The sequence below is a fragment of the Drosophila teissieri genome, chromosome 2L (assembly GCF_016746235.2).
Source record: "Drosophila teissieri strain GT53w chromosome 2L, Prin_Dtei_1.1, whole genome shotgun sequence".
In the NCBI taxonomy this organism is placed as follows: domain Eukaryota; kingdom Metazoa; phylum Arthropoda; class Insecta; order Diptera; family Drosophilidae; genus Drosophila; species Drosophila teissieri.
The window spans coordinates 20,879,023-20,895,253 of record NC_053029.1 but is presented as its reverse complement, the minus strand read 5'-3'; the positions used below and the strand labels follow the sequence as shown (position 1 = coordinate 20,895,253).

Here is a 16,231-nt window from a genome sequence, read left to right as displayed (position 1 = left end):
CTAGTGCTGACAGTCAGGAGTCCAGGGGTTCCTCAGGTTGGCCAGTCGAAGCTGCTCCAGGGCGACCTCGTGGGCCCGGAAGTGCTCCCGGGTAGCTTTCTCCAGTTCACTGGGGGACGTGGAGCTGTAACTAATCTGCTGTTTCAGTTCGGAGGCAATGGGAGTGGGTAGAGGCTGAAGCGTCTGCAGAGGAAGCTGCACCTCTGCTGGCTTGGTGGTGTATCGAACCAGGAAGGGATTGGAGCCCGTCTCGGAAAGCAGTAGGGCAGGAGTGCTCACTGGTGCCGTGGATGGCTGGACGGCTACGCCAGGCTGGTTGGTTTGAATGCGCAGAAAGAAGCCATTTTGCACCTGCTGCTGCTGGGTCACGATGTTCGGTTGCTGCTGGGGGTGGACTTGGTTGTTGATAATCTTGAACTGCTCCGCCTTGCGCAGGTATTCGGGAGTGTCCTTCTCGGGGACGGCGATGGAGTTAGCCTTCAACTGGAGAAGCTCCTGCTTTTCACTCTCCAACCGCAGGCGATCTTCTTGATCGATTTTTATACGCTCGGCCTCCAGAATGCGGACTTCCTCGCGCAGACGATCTGCCTCCTGCTGGCGGACCAATTCGGCTTCCTTCTCCTCCTGCTTGCGCAATTGCAGCTCCTGCAGACGCTCCTTCTCCCGCTCGCGCTCCTCCAGCCGAATCATGTCCGCAATGTCGGCCACTTTGTCCTCGGCCTGCACTTTCGCTTGATTAAGCAGCATTATGTGCTGCTCACGGGCCAGCTTGACTTCAGGAGTGTCCTGGACGGGTTGCGGTGCCTCGGCAATGGGGCTCTTAAGAATGGCCTGAGGAGCGAAAGGAAAAATGGGCGCGGTGGAAATCAGTGGCTGCTGTTGAACGTCGACTGACTGTCGCAGTATGGCCTCGCTGAACTGCTTCAGATGCTCCTCCCGAGCGCGCAGGACCTCTGGGGTTTCCTGGATAGGTTGAGGACCTTTTTTTTCTGGAAAGTTGAACGATTGGGACTGATCGTGCTTAGTGGGCGTGTTCTTCAGAATGGGGTCTGCGGTGGCAACAGGCTGACGGAGCAGGGCCTCATTAAATAACTTAAGGTGCTCCTCGCGAGCTTTTTTCACTTCTGGAGTTTCGCCTATGGGCTGTTGGGTCTGCTGATCTGTGAAGCTGCCCCGCTGGAAGATTCCCTGGGGTTGGCCAGCTGGAGGGGTCTCAAAGGTGGTTGACGAGCTCTTGATGATCGGCTGAGACTGGGTCGTGATTGGCTGCTGAATTCCAGGAACGGCCTTAAAGATATTGGATTCCTGGGCAGGCTGCCGGAGGAGGGCCGCATCAAACTGCTTCTGATGTTCCTGACGTGCCAATTTTACTTCCGGTGTCTCCTCAACGGGATGAGGAGCGTATTGAGTGGCGGTTTTGATCAGTACGTTCTCCTGGATGGGAACAACCTGTTGCTGCAGAGGCTGGCTTAACATTACAGGGATCTTCTCCGTCTTGGTCTGGTACTCCGGGGACTGACCGAGTAGCTGCTGAGCCTGTTCAGCACGCAGCACCTCCAGCCTGGCTTCGTTCCAAATGCGTAGCTGCTCATCTCGGGCTCGCTGGACCTCCGGGGACAGTCCGGGAACGGCGTCAAAGGCGGAAAACTTGACGATCTGCTCCAGAGGCTCAAACTGAGCAAGCATGCTGGCCGATGGCTTCAGGCCCTCGGCCTTTAAGCGATCCAGTTCCAGGCGCATGGCCTGATAGCGCTGCTCGCACCAGGCACGGAACAGGGCGATCTGTTGGCTCTCCTGCTCCATGCCGGTGCGGACTAGACTAGAGGGGGACGGATCCCGGATGCCGTTCAGCGGTTCCGGGTAGTTGTAGGGCAGCAGTCGCTCTGCTCCCGTGCCATCGTAGTAGCGGACGTAGCCCTGGGCTAAAGCACTCACCACGGGAAACTCCCCTCTGGCCGGGGCGTAGGCCACCAGCTGCGGATGGGGCTGTGTGCGAATCACAGAAAAGGCCCGTGCGGAACCTAGGGCCAGCAAGCCGATCAGGAAAAGCCGCATAGTGGTGTGGTTGGGTTGCTTTTAACTCGTGAGTTTGAGTTTTTTGGGTAGCGACTGGTAGGACTTTTGGAACTCTGTTGCCCCAAAACTTCGCTACAACTTCGACTACTGCTGCTGGAAGACTGATGCGGTTTGGCTGCTCGTCCGAGGGCTTTTATACCTGCATCCCGGCGAGTGGAAAAGAACCGCAATTGGAAGTGGTTGTGGATGTCCTTGAGCGCACGGCCAGCCCTACGGGAAGTGTCAATAAATATTCTGTTGGGCCAGGTCGCTGGGATTCTTTATCTCGAACTTAATTGGCCAGGGGTCTCTAGCCCCTCTCGTGGACCGCCCTTTCCCTCCCAGGGAAACAGGACCAGCCTTCGCTTGGCTTCTTCCGTTATGCTTCAAGGTCGTGCCTGGCTTTATTTTTAGCCCAGGCTGCTGGGAATTTATGGCCATTGGCCCGGTCCGATCGAGTGAAGGGTCTTTGGGGCTTCATCGCCTGACTATCGATTCATCAATGACACGCTCTATGCGAGGGACAATTATTTAAATTTGTCAAAGGGCTCAATGGTCGCACTTGGCTGTCTTGAGCCTCCCCTTCCTGGCTCCCAAATTTGGACAGCGGGAGTTCATACATACATATTTTGGTACAGTCGCCGTCTGGTCGCGCCTGAAATCGATTACTGGTGGCCAAGGGAAACGATCGGGTGGGAAGCCAGTCACTCGATATAGCCCCTTCTTCAGCTTCTTCCTTCAACCGGTTTGGCGGTCCAGCCGCTGCCCAATAAATTCAAGTTAATTCCAGTCGGCGCCGTTATATGGCCGATCCAGGCCGCTGGACGGAGGCAAATGTGCATTAAGGTTAAACAATGTCAATCAGCCAAGTTATATCACCCCTCGCCGGAATTATATTGCTGCACATTTTTGTGCTTTTGGCGGAACCCTAAATTAAGAACCAGCTTTTTATTTAATTCAATTCGCAAGCAAATATAACATATATGGGAAAAGAGGCTCGGTTGGATGTAGAAAGGATTTACAAAGAGTTTATATATATTTGGGTCTGATCGCAGAGAACACACATCTGGTGGTGAATCATATCGGTGCGGTCAGTTCAAGCAATCGGGAGATACTGCAGTTCTGATTGGGTCACCTGTTTCGTGGGGAATTCATGGGGTCTAAAAACTTAGCTAGAATTTCACAACAGTAGGTTGTTTATATTGATTTCGGATTTTTCGGACTAATTCAGACATAATTCTACCCATTTGAATCTATGGTTAGTATACAGTTCCAGAATCAAACTGATAATTTATATTATGATTACATTTCATATAGAACACGAAGACCGACTGTGCTAGAGCTATCTCATCAGAAGAGCAGTGGCTTATCTTAAGAATGCGTATTATTTTCGTCGTGATGGCAATTTCCAGTCGGAAACAGCCATTCATTAATCACATGCTGGCCCAATTACCCGCTCCATTTGCCAGACCTCGCCGGTTGTTAAGATTTTCACAAACAATTCACCTTGGCAACTTTGGAGGTTTTCATATTTCGCACTCTGAGGTAAGGAGCGTGGCTCCAAAGTCACACGTAAGACGGATCATTAGGTGCCCAACTTTCCCGATTCGAAATATTTCATAACATTCCATTGGTGCTGACATAAATGCACACATGGGCTGATTGGGATCTTGTTGCCAGGCGAGGCGCGACGTCTAGTACACATAGCTTTCTTTCTTGAACTGACCACAGTCACGTTGGCCATGTGACGTAGGTCCGCTGATGAAGCTTCTAGGATGATGATCTAGATGATCATCACATCAATCGGCGAAAGCAGCATCGCCATTTGTCTTTTTCGGGGCTAGAGATCTCGGCGCGTGCGTCAAGAACAATTGATTCTTTAATGATTTTGTTGTCCGGTCGTCTTGATATCAATGAATAAAAACGGAGGCACGTCCGCTCTAATTAAAGCAGCTCAAAGTGCTTACGGCCCCCTAGCCACGTTGTTGCTTATCTTATCTGCCGCACACAGCCATTTGCATACGAAACTCCAGCGTGTGGGAATTGGTGGCGGATACGCAATCTGCGAACGCTGCACTCATCAGGTGTTAACTGGCTGTTGATTAGCGCGTCCCGGTGTTCATTAAGATGTCTGAGAATGGTGTGGCACCACATCACTACACTGAAGTACGATACGATTTCATAAATCAGGCACTTTTATATATCAAATTGAGCGCTAGGAATATGCTTTTCCCTTGTTTATGTTATATTCCTTTGATATCGGTGTAGCCTATGTATCTCGCAACTTGCTCGAATCAGCTGTCGCCGGCACTTTTGTGAGTCAATAAATCCAGAGCTCAAACACAGCTGCTTGGCAACAAAAGGCCAGGCGAAAGTTTACGGCCAACAAACGCACTTGAACCGCAGATCCGCCGAAAATTCCAGAACTCCAATAACACCAAGATATTCGGTGCACGCTGGGTATATCACGACCGAGTAGTGGCGGGGAAATAACCAAAGACGTCATTTCATCTGCAAATTCGTGCGAATTTAAAGTAATTTACCACCGAAACTCAATAGCTGTCCCATCGATGGCTTGCGAACTGAATAAACTACGTATTCGCTATTTTGATGGTTCCTTTCATCACTTATTAACGTCAGCGAAAAATGTTTTTCTTCCAACGCAAATACTTTGGTGGTTCACAGTCAAAGTAAGGAAATAAAATCCCCGAGCCAAATTGCTCAGCTGCTTATGGAGACCAAACTGGAGCAAAAGCTTAGTTATAGCAGAAGCCTGGTTATACAAAAAGAATCCGAAGACAATTAAAAGCATATTATTCTTCTTACGTATTTCCCCAAATCTTTTGAATATGCAGCATACGAGATAAACTACGAGTTGGAGCAGGAGCTTGAATTCCGTAAAATGGTGCGGCACTCATTGAGGAGCCAGCACCAAGGCCGTTTATTTCCAAACCGCGAAATTCTTTTTTTAAACTCTTGTATCCGATCCGGAGCACCGTCTTTGACGTCACGTGGCCCCACATACGGAATCCGGTTTGTGGGAACTTCCCGCGCAGCCAGTTCCGTTCGAAGGGGCCAATAGATAGTAATTATGCGGGTAATGAAAACATCAATTGGCGCGCCAACGCAATGACCTACACCCGGCACTTGGCCAACTTTGAGTGGCCAGTGGTCCTCCAAGCCGGATAGGCCAGCAGGGGTGGTCAGCAGCAGTCAATAAATATGCATTGTTAATTGAGGTCATCATCCGACAGTTTGGGCGTTCTATCATCTACAGTTTAATTTCCAGTTGTTAAATAACCGAGTTGTTTAATAGCCACTCGATAGCCGCAAATGAACGGTAGCAATGAATAAGCCCGGTCTGACAACTTTGAGCTGGGCTTAGCACTTGAGTTATTTGCGAACTGTGGCCCAAACACACGGTTTATCAAGTCTGAGCACGTGAAAAATGCTTAGAAAATATTTCAAGATTTATTTTTTTGTTATTCGTTGCCGTTGTCACGCAAACAACTTAATTTTTCACAAAAACCACCTTGTTTAAGCCGCGCTTTGACCGCCTATTCAATCGTTTCGTTCCGTCTTATGGTTAAGTTTGCTCTGTAAATTAATTGGCCTAATAATGTCTCCGAGCCGTGACTTGTGAGTTTTGATCGAAAGATACTATCCTCGGAAATGTTTAGACAGTAAATAAAATAATAAGCACCCACATAAATTAAACAATTTGTAGTTTATCATTAAACTGCATCTCCTAGTTCCTAACTCATTTTTTTAATCTAAATTATTATAATGGTATTACTTGGTGCAATAAACTGCAACCATCTGTATTAGAGTTCATACAGATGCCAAAATGATCTACGAGTTCATAAGAGTGTTTGATCAGCCTGATGGGATGAAATCGAAAGCCAATTACCAACAGCAGGTGAGTAACGTGTCATGTGCCCAGGCTAAAACCGTACTGCCAAAAAAACCGTACTGTAAAACAAAACATCTGCCAGGGTGATAATTGATGTTGGGTGAATATGACACTGTTAGCAGACCCCTCAAAACCCGGTGAACGAACTGGGGATACTCAAAGTAAATATAAGTCAATTCCTGTCGAACTCCACTGACGCACTTAAGGTGGCGAATGAGAAGCTGCCAAGACGGTGGGCCAGTTGAATGCCTTCTGAAAACGGTGCCAGTGTCCATCAAACTGAAGAGTAACAGGAGTTTTAAAGATCAAGAGAAAGTAAAGCAGTTTCGTTTAAAACATTTATTTTTCTGATTTAATTTATCATTAGTTTTAAACAATATTCAATCTTTTTGAGGGCAAAGGTGGTGGTGTCGGATTGAGTTTGGGGTGGCGGAGCAGGGGGAGATTGAAGCCAACTACTTCAATACTTAATTGTCTACGCGTTCCACTTCGGCAAACGAATGTGTTGCATTAATTACACACAGTAATTATAATAATAATAATCCTCATCTATTTAATACATCGCAATAATCAAATGTTTTATTTGTTCATATGGAAATCAAGACGTACACTATTTGCATATAGAGATATATCAGTTTATGGAGACTCACGCGCACACACACACATCTATACAATTTTTAATTCTATTTGTAAATGTTTATAATCATCTCTAATGTTCTATATAGCGGTTTAGTTTTTACACGACTTTTAACTTGAGGCGACTTCTTGCTTTGTTTTAGCGGTTGGCTTTGTGTTTTTAATGTTGATTTGGGGCTTAACAATAGAGAGCTTAAAACTATTTAACTTAAACATTGATTTGATTTCGCGTGAATCGTCTTGAGGTTATAAATTCCATGTTACTGTAGTTCGACCGATTCCTGGATCTACTTAACATTTCATAATCGAAGTCGCAAAAGCCAAATAATGTACAAAAGGTAGGTTCCTCCAACGACTTCGCCAACTGCGCGTATTACAAAAAACTGTACATAATGGTATAGGGGTAAACGATCCTTGGTGACTTGGCAACAAACGAAAATTAAAGACACTTGCAGTGCAAATTGGAAATTCGCCAACGAAATACTCTAATGGAGGGCTTTCTTCAACTTCGTCATCTTCGAGTATCATGTAACAACAACGAGATATAAAAATACAGCGATCCCTTGTGGGGGAACTAACTAAATGGCTAAATTATTCGAGCGGCGCCTACAGTTGCAATTGGGCCATCAGCTTTCACATGATCGGATCGGGTCCTTGACCCTCCAAGTCGGAGACTTGGCTCTGGTAATGTAGCGCATCCTGGTACGCTTTCTTTACAGCCTTCCGCTCCGCTGGCTTTCGCGACTCCACCAGCTTTTGCTGGTCAAGCTGCTTGTCGATCCCAAGGATGTCTAGCTTGTTGGCCGGCAGCCACTGCCAGGTGCGCTTCACATCAAAGAAAAGCACCAGGAACACAATCTCGTCCAGGCAGTTCTTCCGCAGGGCTAGGACATCGGTGGGTGGGGCGGGCAACGGTACTCCGTTGTACACAAATCCCTTGGGCGTCTTGGGATCAAGGATGAGGGCGGGATACCAAGGATAGCCGCGACACTTGGCCCAAACAAGCTGAAGCGGCTCCAGCGCCGGCTTCTGGCCGTGCGAGTGGTTATTGTGCCTCTCCGACGATGCGGAATCCTCACTGTGCTTGCTGCGATTATTATTCGTGAGAGTTGCACTGCCAGCCGCGGTGGTGTTTCTACGCGCCTTGATGTTGTTCACTAGAGGAGAGGCGTTGGGCGTGGCTGACCGCAGCTTACCGGCTCTTCGCAACAGAGGCGGGGGCGTGGCAGTGGAGCTGGTCGACTCGCTGAGATTGCTTCGCCGCTTGCCACGTCCCCGTGCCGCTGTCAAACCTACTGATCGTGCCATTGTCGTTGGAGTGGTTGTGCCTCGCGTGCCCACCTTTACCGCCTTGTTCTGCCGCGAGCTCAATGGCCGGTCCTCGTCATCGTCGCTGGAGCTGCCACCACTTCCACCGCTGCTGCTGCTAATGGCCATGTTGCCGTTGTTTCCCTTAACATTGTTAAGGCTGGCGTGCTGCATGTCCATGGCGTCAGTGGTGCCCTCCTGGGACGAGGAGTCTCTCTCCTCGCTGCGACTTCTTCCGCCATCTCTATCAGGGTCTCCATCAGCATCGCCTTCGCTTGCCTCATCGCTGTCAAAATCAGAGCAACTGCCCGACATGCTGAAGTCAGAGCAACTGCTGCACGGACTGCTTGACTGCGAGGGAGCGTCGTCGCTGTCACTAACGTCGCGCTGATTGTTGGCTCTGTACACCCGAAAACTGTCCGGTATTCGTTCGAAGGGTAGGGGCTCGGGCATGAGTAGCGCCTGACTGACGGTAACCGCCGGATTGGGGGACTTCTTTGGGGACATGGAGGAGCTGTGCCTCACTTCGGGCACCCGACGATAGCGTCCTGGCCTTTTGGGCGACTTGACGGGCAGATTCGCGCTTAGCTTGCTGTTGATTGCGAGGACCGTAGAAGTCAAACTCCCAGTTGCAGCGGCTCCGGCTGAGGACGACCCTCCTATTCCAGTTCCCGATGACAAAGCTCCACCACCACTGCTGTTATTCTGCGTCAACGCAAAACTAGAGACAGTTGGCGGTGCGGAGGCCAGAACGTGATTCAGGGTGCCCGTTCCACTAGACGCTGCCGTGGCCGCCGTGGTGGCGGAGGATGAGCTACCGCTGGTAGATTGAGTGTTGGACGACTGTGAATTGTGCTGCTCCTCTTTCACAGGCGTCGTCAAAGGTTCCGATGGTCTCTTTAGGGCAGCCTGTGCCTTGCGCGTTAACAATATGGCGGTTCTGAAATAAATTTTATAAGATTTTAGGTTTGCATTGACCATCTTTCAATTTCCACGACCAAAAAAAAAAAAATGTTGAATTATTATAAAAGTAGGAATTTCTATATAATTAAAACCAACAGTTCCAGTTCACCTGGCTCATCATCAAACTTGTCCTTAAATATATTTTGAGCTAAATTTTTAATGAAAATCTGATAGCTAGAAGCCCCATGACCTAAATAACTCATGTATGCTAATTCTCTCATACTATTTGCCTGATGGAAAAGTGACAGAAAGGTCAACGGTCGAAGGAAGTATTAATAATTCTCGTAATTTTACAGGTATACCCTTTAAGTTACTTACCTTCGATTGATGCCTACGGGAGAGCTACTGTTGTTTAAACTCTTAATGGGGCTGCAGGGCGGCGTTTGCGTGGAATTGAGCAAGTCTTTAGACACATTATCCTCGTCCATCGAGTCCTCATCAGAATCCTCTTCTTCATCATCGTCATCGTGCCCCAGTTCCATGTCCACTCCACTGCTATTAAAACGTTTCCGGGTGCGCTTTTTAGAAGGCGAACCGCCCAACGTGTCTTCATCGTCACTTTGGGATGGATTAGCGTGTAAGGAGTGTCTCTGTGAAAAAAATAAAGTGCGAATTATTTTCGGAACCATATGTGAAGAGAAAGCCTATACTCACTGCTGCAAATCTTGCCTTCTGGAGACTTTTGCGCATTCGCGAAATCTCCAACCGAATCTGCTTTATTTTTTTGGTGCGATAGGTCGGATTCTTCAAGACCTGCGACTTGTCGGCTAGAATGAGCAGCTTCTGGACGATGCCTTCGCTGGCGGGCGCCGCCAGCAGCAAGCGTAGCTCCTGTTCCACCTCCGCTTCCACGTGGTCGACGTGAAAGCGCTGTGATCGCTCCAGCAGGCCATCCCTCTGCAGTTCCTTCCTCACCTGGACAAAGAGAGGTGCAGCCTGGTCGCGCATCCGTATTCCAGCACGATAGAACACCGTATCCTTGTTATTGTACGCCAAACAATTCTGAATCATAAGGTCAAAGTCAGCTTCTAACTGCTCCAGCGAGGTGTACTGACACTCCTTCAGCTTAGTCCTCATCGTGCCCAGATCCATGGGTTGTTTCACAATGTCGGTGTAATCGGGCACCTCGCTGGTGTCCACAGGTTCTCGGAAAATCTGCATGCTGTCTCGCGCCTCCAGAGCATCAAGCAGCTTGTTTAGTGCCGCCTCCAGCGGATTGAGCTGCAGCATTACCACCTCCTCGGAAATGCGAACAAAAGCCACTTTCAGCTTCTCGCGCTTGCGCACCAACTCGCACAGAAGGCGCGCTCGCTCCAGATCCTGCCGAAGGCACTGCCAGTATTTAAGTTGGCGGTACAACTCACCGGTGTCCGGCGATCCTTCAATGCCGTTGCGTTGAATGACGCCGTGGTTATTCCCTTGACTCTGCAAGCGTCGTAGGAGAGGAACCCCATTGCGGTAGTGTCGCTTAAGCGTCCAATAGGCGATAATGCGGTCAAGGAACTCCTTCTTACGCTGCATCGTCACCATGGTGGCTATCTCCTGAACGCGGTCCGGCGGAATGGTCGGAATCAGCACCACGGGAGCTGTGGAGCGCTTCTTGGCCAAAGCCTTGCGGGCCTCCCGCATTTTATGGCGCGTGTCCTCAAAGTCAGGCACGTTCATTTTTAGCTTAGCGTCCGCTGGCGTGTGGGCGTGGCAGTAGGCAAACTTCTGAACATGCATTGACGAATCATTGTGCCCATCCTTCACCGTGTCCATGGTCATGTAGAGGCCTGCTTGCTGTGCGCATGTAACGTGGAAGGCGGCGTAGCAGCTGTTCCGGTGACACTGGATGCAGGCTCCCAAGCCTTTTTCCTTGCACACGTAGCAGGTGAGTCGCCAACGAGCGGGGGGAATGGTCTCAATTGAATCTATGAGAGAAACTCAGTTATCATTTGGAACATTAAGAAAGCTGGAAGACCGAAGTACTCACCTATTGGCTCCAGGAAGACGGTGTTGGCGAATCGCACTTCGGGTATCCACAGCGCACAAACCACGTGCGCCCACTGGCCGTGGTCCGTCTGCTTGAATGCGCCTCCCGCATTGGGACAGAGCACACAGTTCACCGGCTTACTGGGTGACTGCAAACATCGGCGGCATAACCACTGGCCCTCCGGGATATAGGGGACACCATAACAGTCCTGGTGTACCGCCAGGTTGCACATGTCGCAGAAAAGTATCACGTTGGTGTTTTGGCACTCGCCGTCGAGGCAAATGCAGCAGACTGCGTCATCGTCTACCTCGACGCCTGTGGGTGTGCCGTTGGCCGCCGCCTGAAAGTGGGACTCCTTCTCTAGCCGGTCCATCAGCAGCTCCATTGTGTCGATGCCTACGGCGTTCAGGCCGAGTCGCTGACGCTCCTCATTCATGTGCTCCAGCCAGGCGGAGTCCTCCTCGTCCACGTCGTACTCCACCTCGCCGTCCAGCTCCTCCAGTGACTTCTCGATAAAGCGGTAGTAGGCCAGCGGCCGTGGCGGGGCGTCGGACACTCGGTAGTCCGGAATCTCGGCTACTCTGGCCACAGGCACCTGGACCCTTGCCCAGGGCGCGTTCTCCTCCACCGGTGGTGCGTCGGCATTTAGAATACAGCCCCTGGCCACCAAGGCGACGAACTCCTCATCTTCCACAAGCGGCAAGGCGTCGTCGATACCCAGGCGCACGCTTTTCCCGTCTAAGTTAAACGTCACCGTGGCCTCCTCCTCGTTGTAGGACACCAGTGATTCTGGATTGGCGTACTGCCGGGCGGAGACTCCGGTCGCCGATCCATCTCCTGCGCTGGCCAAGGAGCAGCCGTTTCTTGCCTCAGCTCCGCCGCCACCAGGCGTGGGATGATCCTTGTGCGGTCGAGGTGTCGAGTGGTGGCCGCCGGAGCGTGAGCGCGCCTTCTTGCGGCTGGGAGTCAGCACGGGTGTGAGCGGCTGTGGGTTGTCGTGGTCGTACTTCATAAGATGGTACTGCAGACCCATGATGGTCTTGTAGCTGCGGTCGCAACCGCGGACGGGACAGGCGAAAGGCGGCTGGGACTGCTGGGTCTTCACACCCTTGCAGTACTCCACTGCGTCGAAATCTAGGCCCATGATCTGGATCTGCGGCGGGATCTGTGGATCTGCTGCAGCTGGCTTCTCGGGATTTGGCGGTTCGCTGGTCGCGGATCGCGGGCACTGAGTCTACTCCGCGGCAGGGGTGCGCATACGTATGTGCATCCCACGGTGGTCGTCGCAGAGCGCGCGGTTTTGGCTGTCCACCGTTCCTGGTCGATTTTCGTTGGCTTGTTGCAAATTTTTTAACAAATGTTCTAGAGATGGGCTTTCTGGTCAGCTCGCCATGGCGATACTATCGTCGGCGGGGATTGTGCAGCACTGGAGGCTTGATGAAACAAGTTTTACCAATTCTTGGGCCTTTAAGTGTTTAATTATCGTCCGTATTTAACATTTATAATTTCAATATTCCTTTGAATTATTTCCCTCTCTATTTTCTCCTAACTTTGATAACAATTCGCGCTTTGTGGAGCTTTGCAGCACTGCTGGCTAGAGATGGTAGTGGCGGGTGCCTACTAGAACTGGTTCATCCTTGGGTTTATTTTTAAAATTTGAAGTGCCAGAAATCCAGTTCTTAACCATTTAAATAATCCAATTAATATTATTTTATAGAATGTCAATAAACAACTCTTGAAATTCCCTCCAAAACCAGTTTTGATTCTGTTTTTCATTTTGCGCGGGAAGTTTCTCGCCCATCAAGTGCTGGGTAGCGGAGACATAAATGCGCCTTACAGCACCCCATGCGCTGTTAACTGTCAACAGTGCACAATTGAAACCCTGTTATCAGATGCTGACGCGCGTCTCAATTGCCGCCATTTGAAAAAAACGTAAAAATTTAGGGAAACGAATCCGTATTTGCAGTTTGTCAGATACAGTCGCTAGATATGGAGGACATCTTGGGCGTGCTGGGCTCGCTTTCGGACCTGCGCAGCGAGCTCGAGGTCCTGCGCAAGGTAAGCCAGGATCAGGAGGCGAAATTCCGACACAGTCAACATGGCGTCATCTGCGTTTTTTAGGCCCACTTTGAGGAGCTGGACCACCTCTTCTACGGCACCGGCCATCCGGAGGCGGAGGTCAAAACAAGGGACACTCCTCCGGCAGCGAAGAGTCAGGAGAACTCTTCGGTGACACCGCAGCAGACGAAAAAGCGCCCCAAGCGACTTACCTCATTGGCCGAGGATCAGAATGAACCCGAGGGTACGTAACCTGGCGATCTTAATGCTTAAAAGTCGAAATATCCCTTTGAGATTCCATTTTAGCAGCTCCAGACGTAACGGCCCGTCAAGGCACTCGGGTCAGCAACTCCCAGCTGCTGGCCATTGCCGAGGACGAGCACAACTCCACGGCCTCGCTGATGCCGCCTCCGCCTGTGCCCGTCTCGGCGGACACCACCCTCGGCTCCGGAAGGCCACAGCGCGCCGCCAAGACGAAGAGCGAGAAATTACTTAAGGAGCCCTCGCTCAACCGTAAGATGCGCAGGCCCAGCAACGAGGAACTCGTAAAGATCAAGGTTGAGAGCGAGCAGCGAGTCTCCCAGTTCAACAGCTGTACCAGTGGACGGGCGTCAGAGGAGAAAAAACTGGCGGAGCCACAACTAGAAGACCCAGCAGCAGTACAGCAACAGCCTTCAGCGGAGGACTCACTCACAGAGGACGTCAACACCACCAAGACACTCCGCGTAAAGATAAAACGCGAGAAACACAGCGGCGAAGGAATGGCCCCGTTAACTGATGCGGCCCCCGCGGCAAAAGCGACACCCGTAACAACGGAGGCAGCACGACCGGACGATACGGTGGCAAGCAACACAACGACGTCCACAGAGGTCTCCAAGAAGGGCCGCAAGAAGAAGAAGGACGTGGAAAGCCACCGACCCATCAAGGTAGAACGCTTCAGCGACCTAGACAAGAGCTCGCCAGTCTCTTCGCGCACACGCAAGTGTAGCAGCGATTCGCGAACGAATGAGGAGCGTTCCATATACAAGGACGCTCTCGAGGGTCCGCCCGTTGCAGAGCAATCTGTGGCTGCAGCTGGTCCACCTGCTGTCAATGAGACCGTAACAATTTCCAACGCTACCATGGTACTGGGTCCGGCGCCGACGAGCGAAAGCCCAATAGGACCGGCTGGGGATGCCACTTTTGAGGTTCACACCAGCGACAAGAAACCACCTCTCAGTAAGCAAGACAGCCTCCTAACGGAGGACGAGTCGGTGGAGGAGAAACTGCCGACGACTAAGCTGCCCTCGAGCATCAAGGCTATAAAACTGCCTACCCGTACACATGAGCTTTTCAAGTGAGTAGGACCCCTGTCTTTTCATGCATGTGTTTTTAATCTATATTTCCTTTTTTACATTTATAGCCCACTGCTTCAGAGTCCGGTGAAAATGCGCGTGGAGGCGTTTGAGAATGCGGCAAATGCACAGAACATGCGTCCTAAGCGAGGAAAAGATCTGGTAGGCCAATTTTTTTGCAGTCTATAGCAAGCACATTACATCAGATAGAATGAGGTTAAAATATTTACAATTACCGATCTTGTACCATTTGGCGATAACAAGTTTCTGAAGCCGTAGACGCTTTCTAAAAGGGTTGGATAAGTCTTTTGAATAAGAGATTCCCTCTTCCATATTAATTAGCCGATTGACCTTTCTTTTTTTTAAATCTTCAGCAGGGCACGCCAGGATCGAGCAACACTCCCAAAATTGGCAAGCTGCCTGCACCGACTATGGGACGCTTTTTCACGCCCACTCAAACGAGCAGCACGCTTCCATTAAGCTCGGCGCAGCCCAAGAAGGGACCAGCCAGCGCGTCTAAGGCCACTACTCTGATGAAGACGGCCACCGGTACAAACCTGAGGTCGGTCAACTCCACGTCCACAAAAACGCTGTCGCGCGAGAACAGCGGGGACGACTTCCGTAAGGGCCTGCACAACCTGGCGGAAGAGCGCAAGAAGCTGCGAGAGCAAAAACACCAGCAGGCTGCCCAGCAACGCGAAGCCAAGGAGCGGGAGCGGGCAGAGCGTATGGCTAAGTTGGCCGTCGAGCGCGCAAAAAAGCAGGAAGAGCGAAAGCGAATTGAGGAGCGCAAACGGCAAGAGCTGGAGGAGTTGCAGCGGAAGATGCGCCAGCAAGAGGAAGCTGAGGCCCTCAAAAAGGCCAAGCTCAAGGAGCTGGAGCAGCAAAAGCTGCAGCAGCTAACCGGCGCCAAGCCCAAGAAGATGCTTCCGCCACCGCCGAAAACCAAGTACACCTGGGAGATGCTACACGAGGACGACTCCACAGACGACGAGGGAAAGGTTACCCACAAGCGTCCTCCCGCGCCCACCTGGAGTCGAAGTAAGTTGGTCATACAAAAGTACCCTTTTTTTTTTTTGTTTTGACTAACCATGCGTTATTTTGCAGGCCACGTGAGGGGAGAGGCAATTGCTATGCAGAGCCACTGCCCAACAGACATCATCGACAGCTTCTTCTCGGTGGCGCCCACTACCCCGGACCTGAAGCAGATATTCCCGAACATCGACCCCAGCCAGCTGAAGCGAAACTCCAGCGTCCTGTGGTCCACGCCGCCGCGGTATTCCGAGCTGCCGAAATACTAGCCAAGTAGTCCTGCTCTCTTCTCCCGTAAATGCACATGTTTATGATCGAATAAATAAAGTTAATTGTGGAAATTAAAGCGGAGTACCGCTGCCCGATTCACTTCGACTCTGACACTAATACCCAGCTGCTTTAGAACTATTAAAGCCGCCAGCGTGCTCAATTAATGGTTCGCTGGTGGCTGCTTGCCGATTCCAGTAGCAAAGCTGCCCAACAATGGATACGTCGATTCGTAAAAAGTGTGAAAACGCAAAAGAGGCAAGAAAATGAAATAAAAGAAAACAAGCACGGCAAACACAATTTCACTGGTCATGGGGCATGGTTTTGTGGCATGATGAGCAGACTATCGAACAGACAGCCTCTATTCCATTCTTCTCCATCATGTTGCTATTGCTAATACCACTTTTCCAACGAGCTATTCTCATTTTCAATCGAAAGCCGAAATCAGCGGAATCGGCATGGGCAATTTGCATAGTAATTGCTGCTGATATGAATCAACTCCGCCTAGAAATCGCCGCGGATCCACCCATGATTGATGGGACAATCCTAATCCATAATGTTATTACGGCGCGTACGCTTCCCAAGTTTCCGTTTAAGTGCACTCTGTTAGTAGCTCCAATTCCCCACGGACCCACGACATTTGGGGCTACTTCTACTACTTCGCAGAGTCAAAAAAATCCATGTAGCACA

At 50.5% G+C, this 16,231-nt stretch overlaps 3 protein-coding genes across 4 annotated transcripts; 1 reads left to right on the top strand and 2 right to left on the bottom strand.

Moving 5' to 3' along the window:
• Positions 1-2,055, bottom strand: LOC122611449 (trichohyalin). The gene has a single exon (XM_043784553.1). The coding sequence runs from the start codon at positions 2,053-2,055 to the stop codon at positions 1-3; it is 2,055 nt and encodes a 684-aa protein (XP_043640488.1).
• Positions 2,056-6,518: 4,463 nt separating this feature from the next.
• LOC122626052 (peregrin) lies at positions 6,519-12,235 on the bottom strand. The gene is made up of 4 exons (XM_043806158.1): positions 10,851-12,235; positions 9,530-10,788; positions 9,194-9,465; positions 6,519-8,852 (listed from the first exon to the last, which is right to left on the bottom strand). Exons 1-4 carry the CDS (start codon positions 11,992-11,994, stop codon positions 7,238-7,240), a joined length of 4,290 nt encoding a protein of 1,429 aa, XP_043662093.1. The 5' UTR covers positions 11,995-12,235; the 3' UTR covers positions 6,519-7,237.
• Positions 12,236-12,725: 490 nt separating this feature from the next.
• Positions 12,726-15,620, top strand: LOC122619104 (inner centromere protein). 2 transcript variants are annotated; one of them, XM_043795830.1, is made up of 6 exons: positions 12,726-12,908; positions 12,972-13,152; positions 13,218-14,244; positions 14,311-14,404; positions 14,617-15,283; positions 15,350-15,620. In XM_043795830.1, the coding sequence occupies exons 1-6, from the start codon at positions 12,840-12,842 to the stop codon at positions 15,541-15,543; spliced, it is 2,232 nt and encodes a 743-aa protein (XP_043651765.1). In that variant the 5' UTR covers positions 12,726-12,839; the 3' UTR covers positions 15,544-15,620. The 2 variants fall into 2 exon arrangements, with proteins under 2 accessions (XP_043651765.1, XP_043651756.1); XM_043795821.1 differs by having other exon boundaries at positions 13,215-14,244.
• The last annotated feature ends 611 nt before the right edge of the window (positions 15,621-16,231 follow it).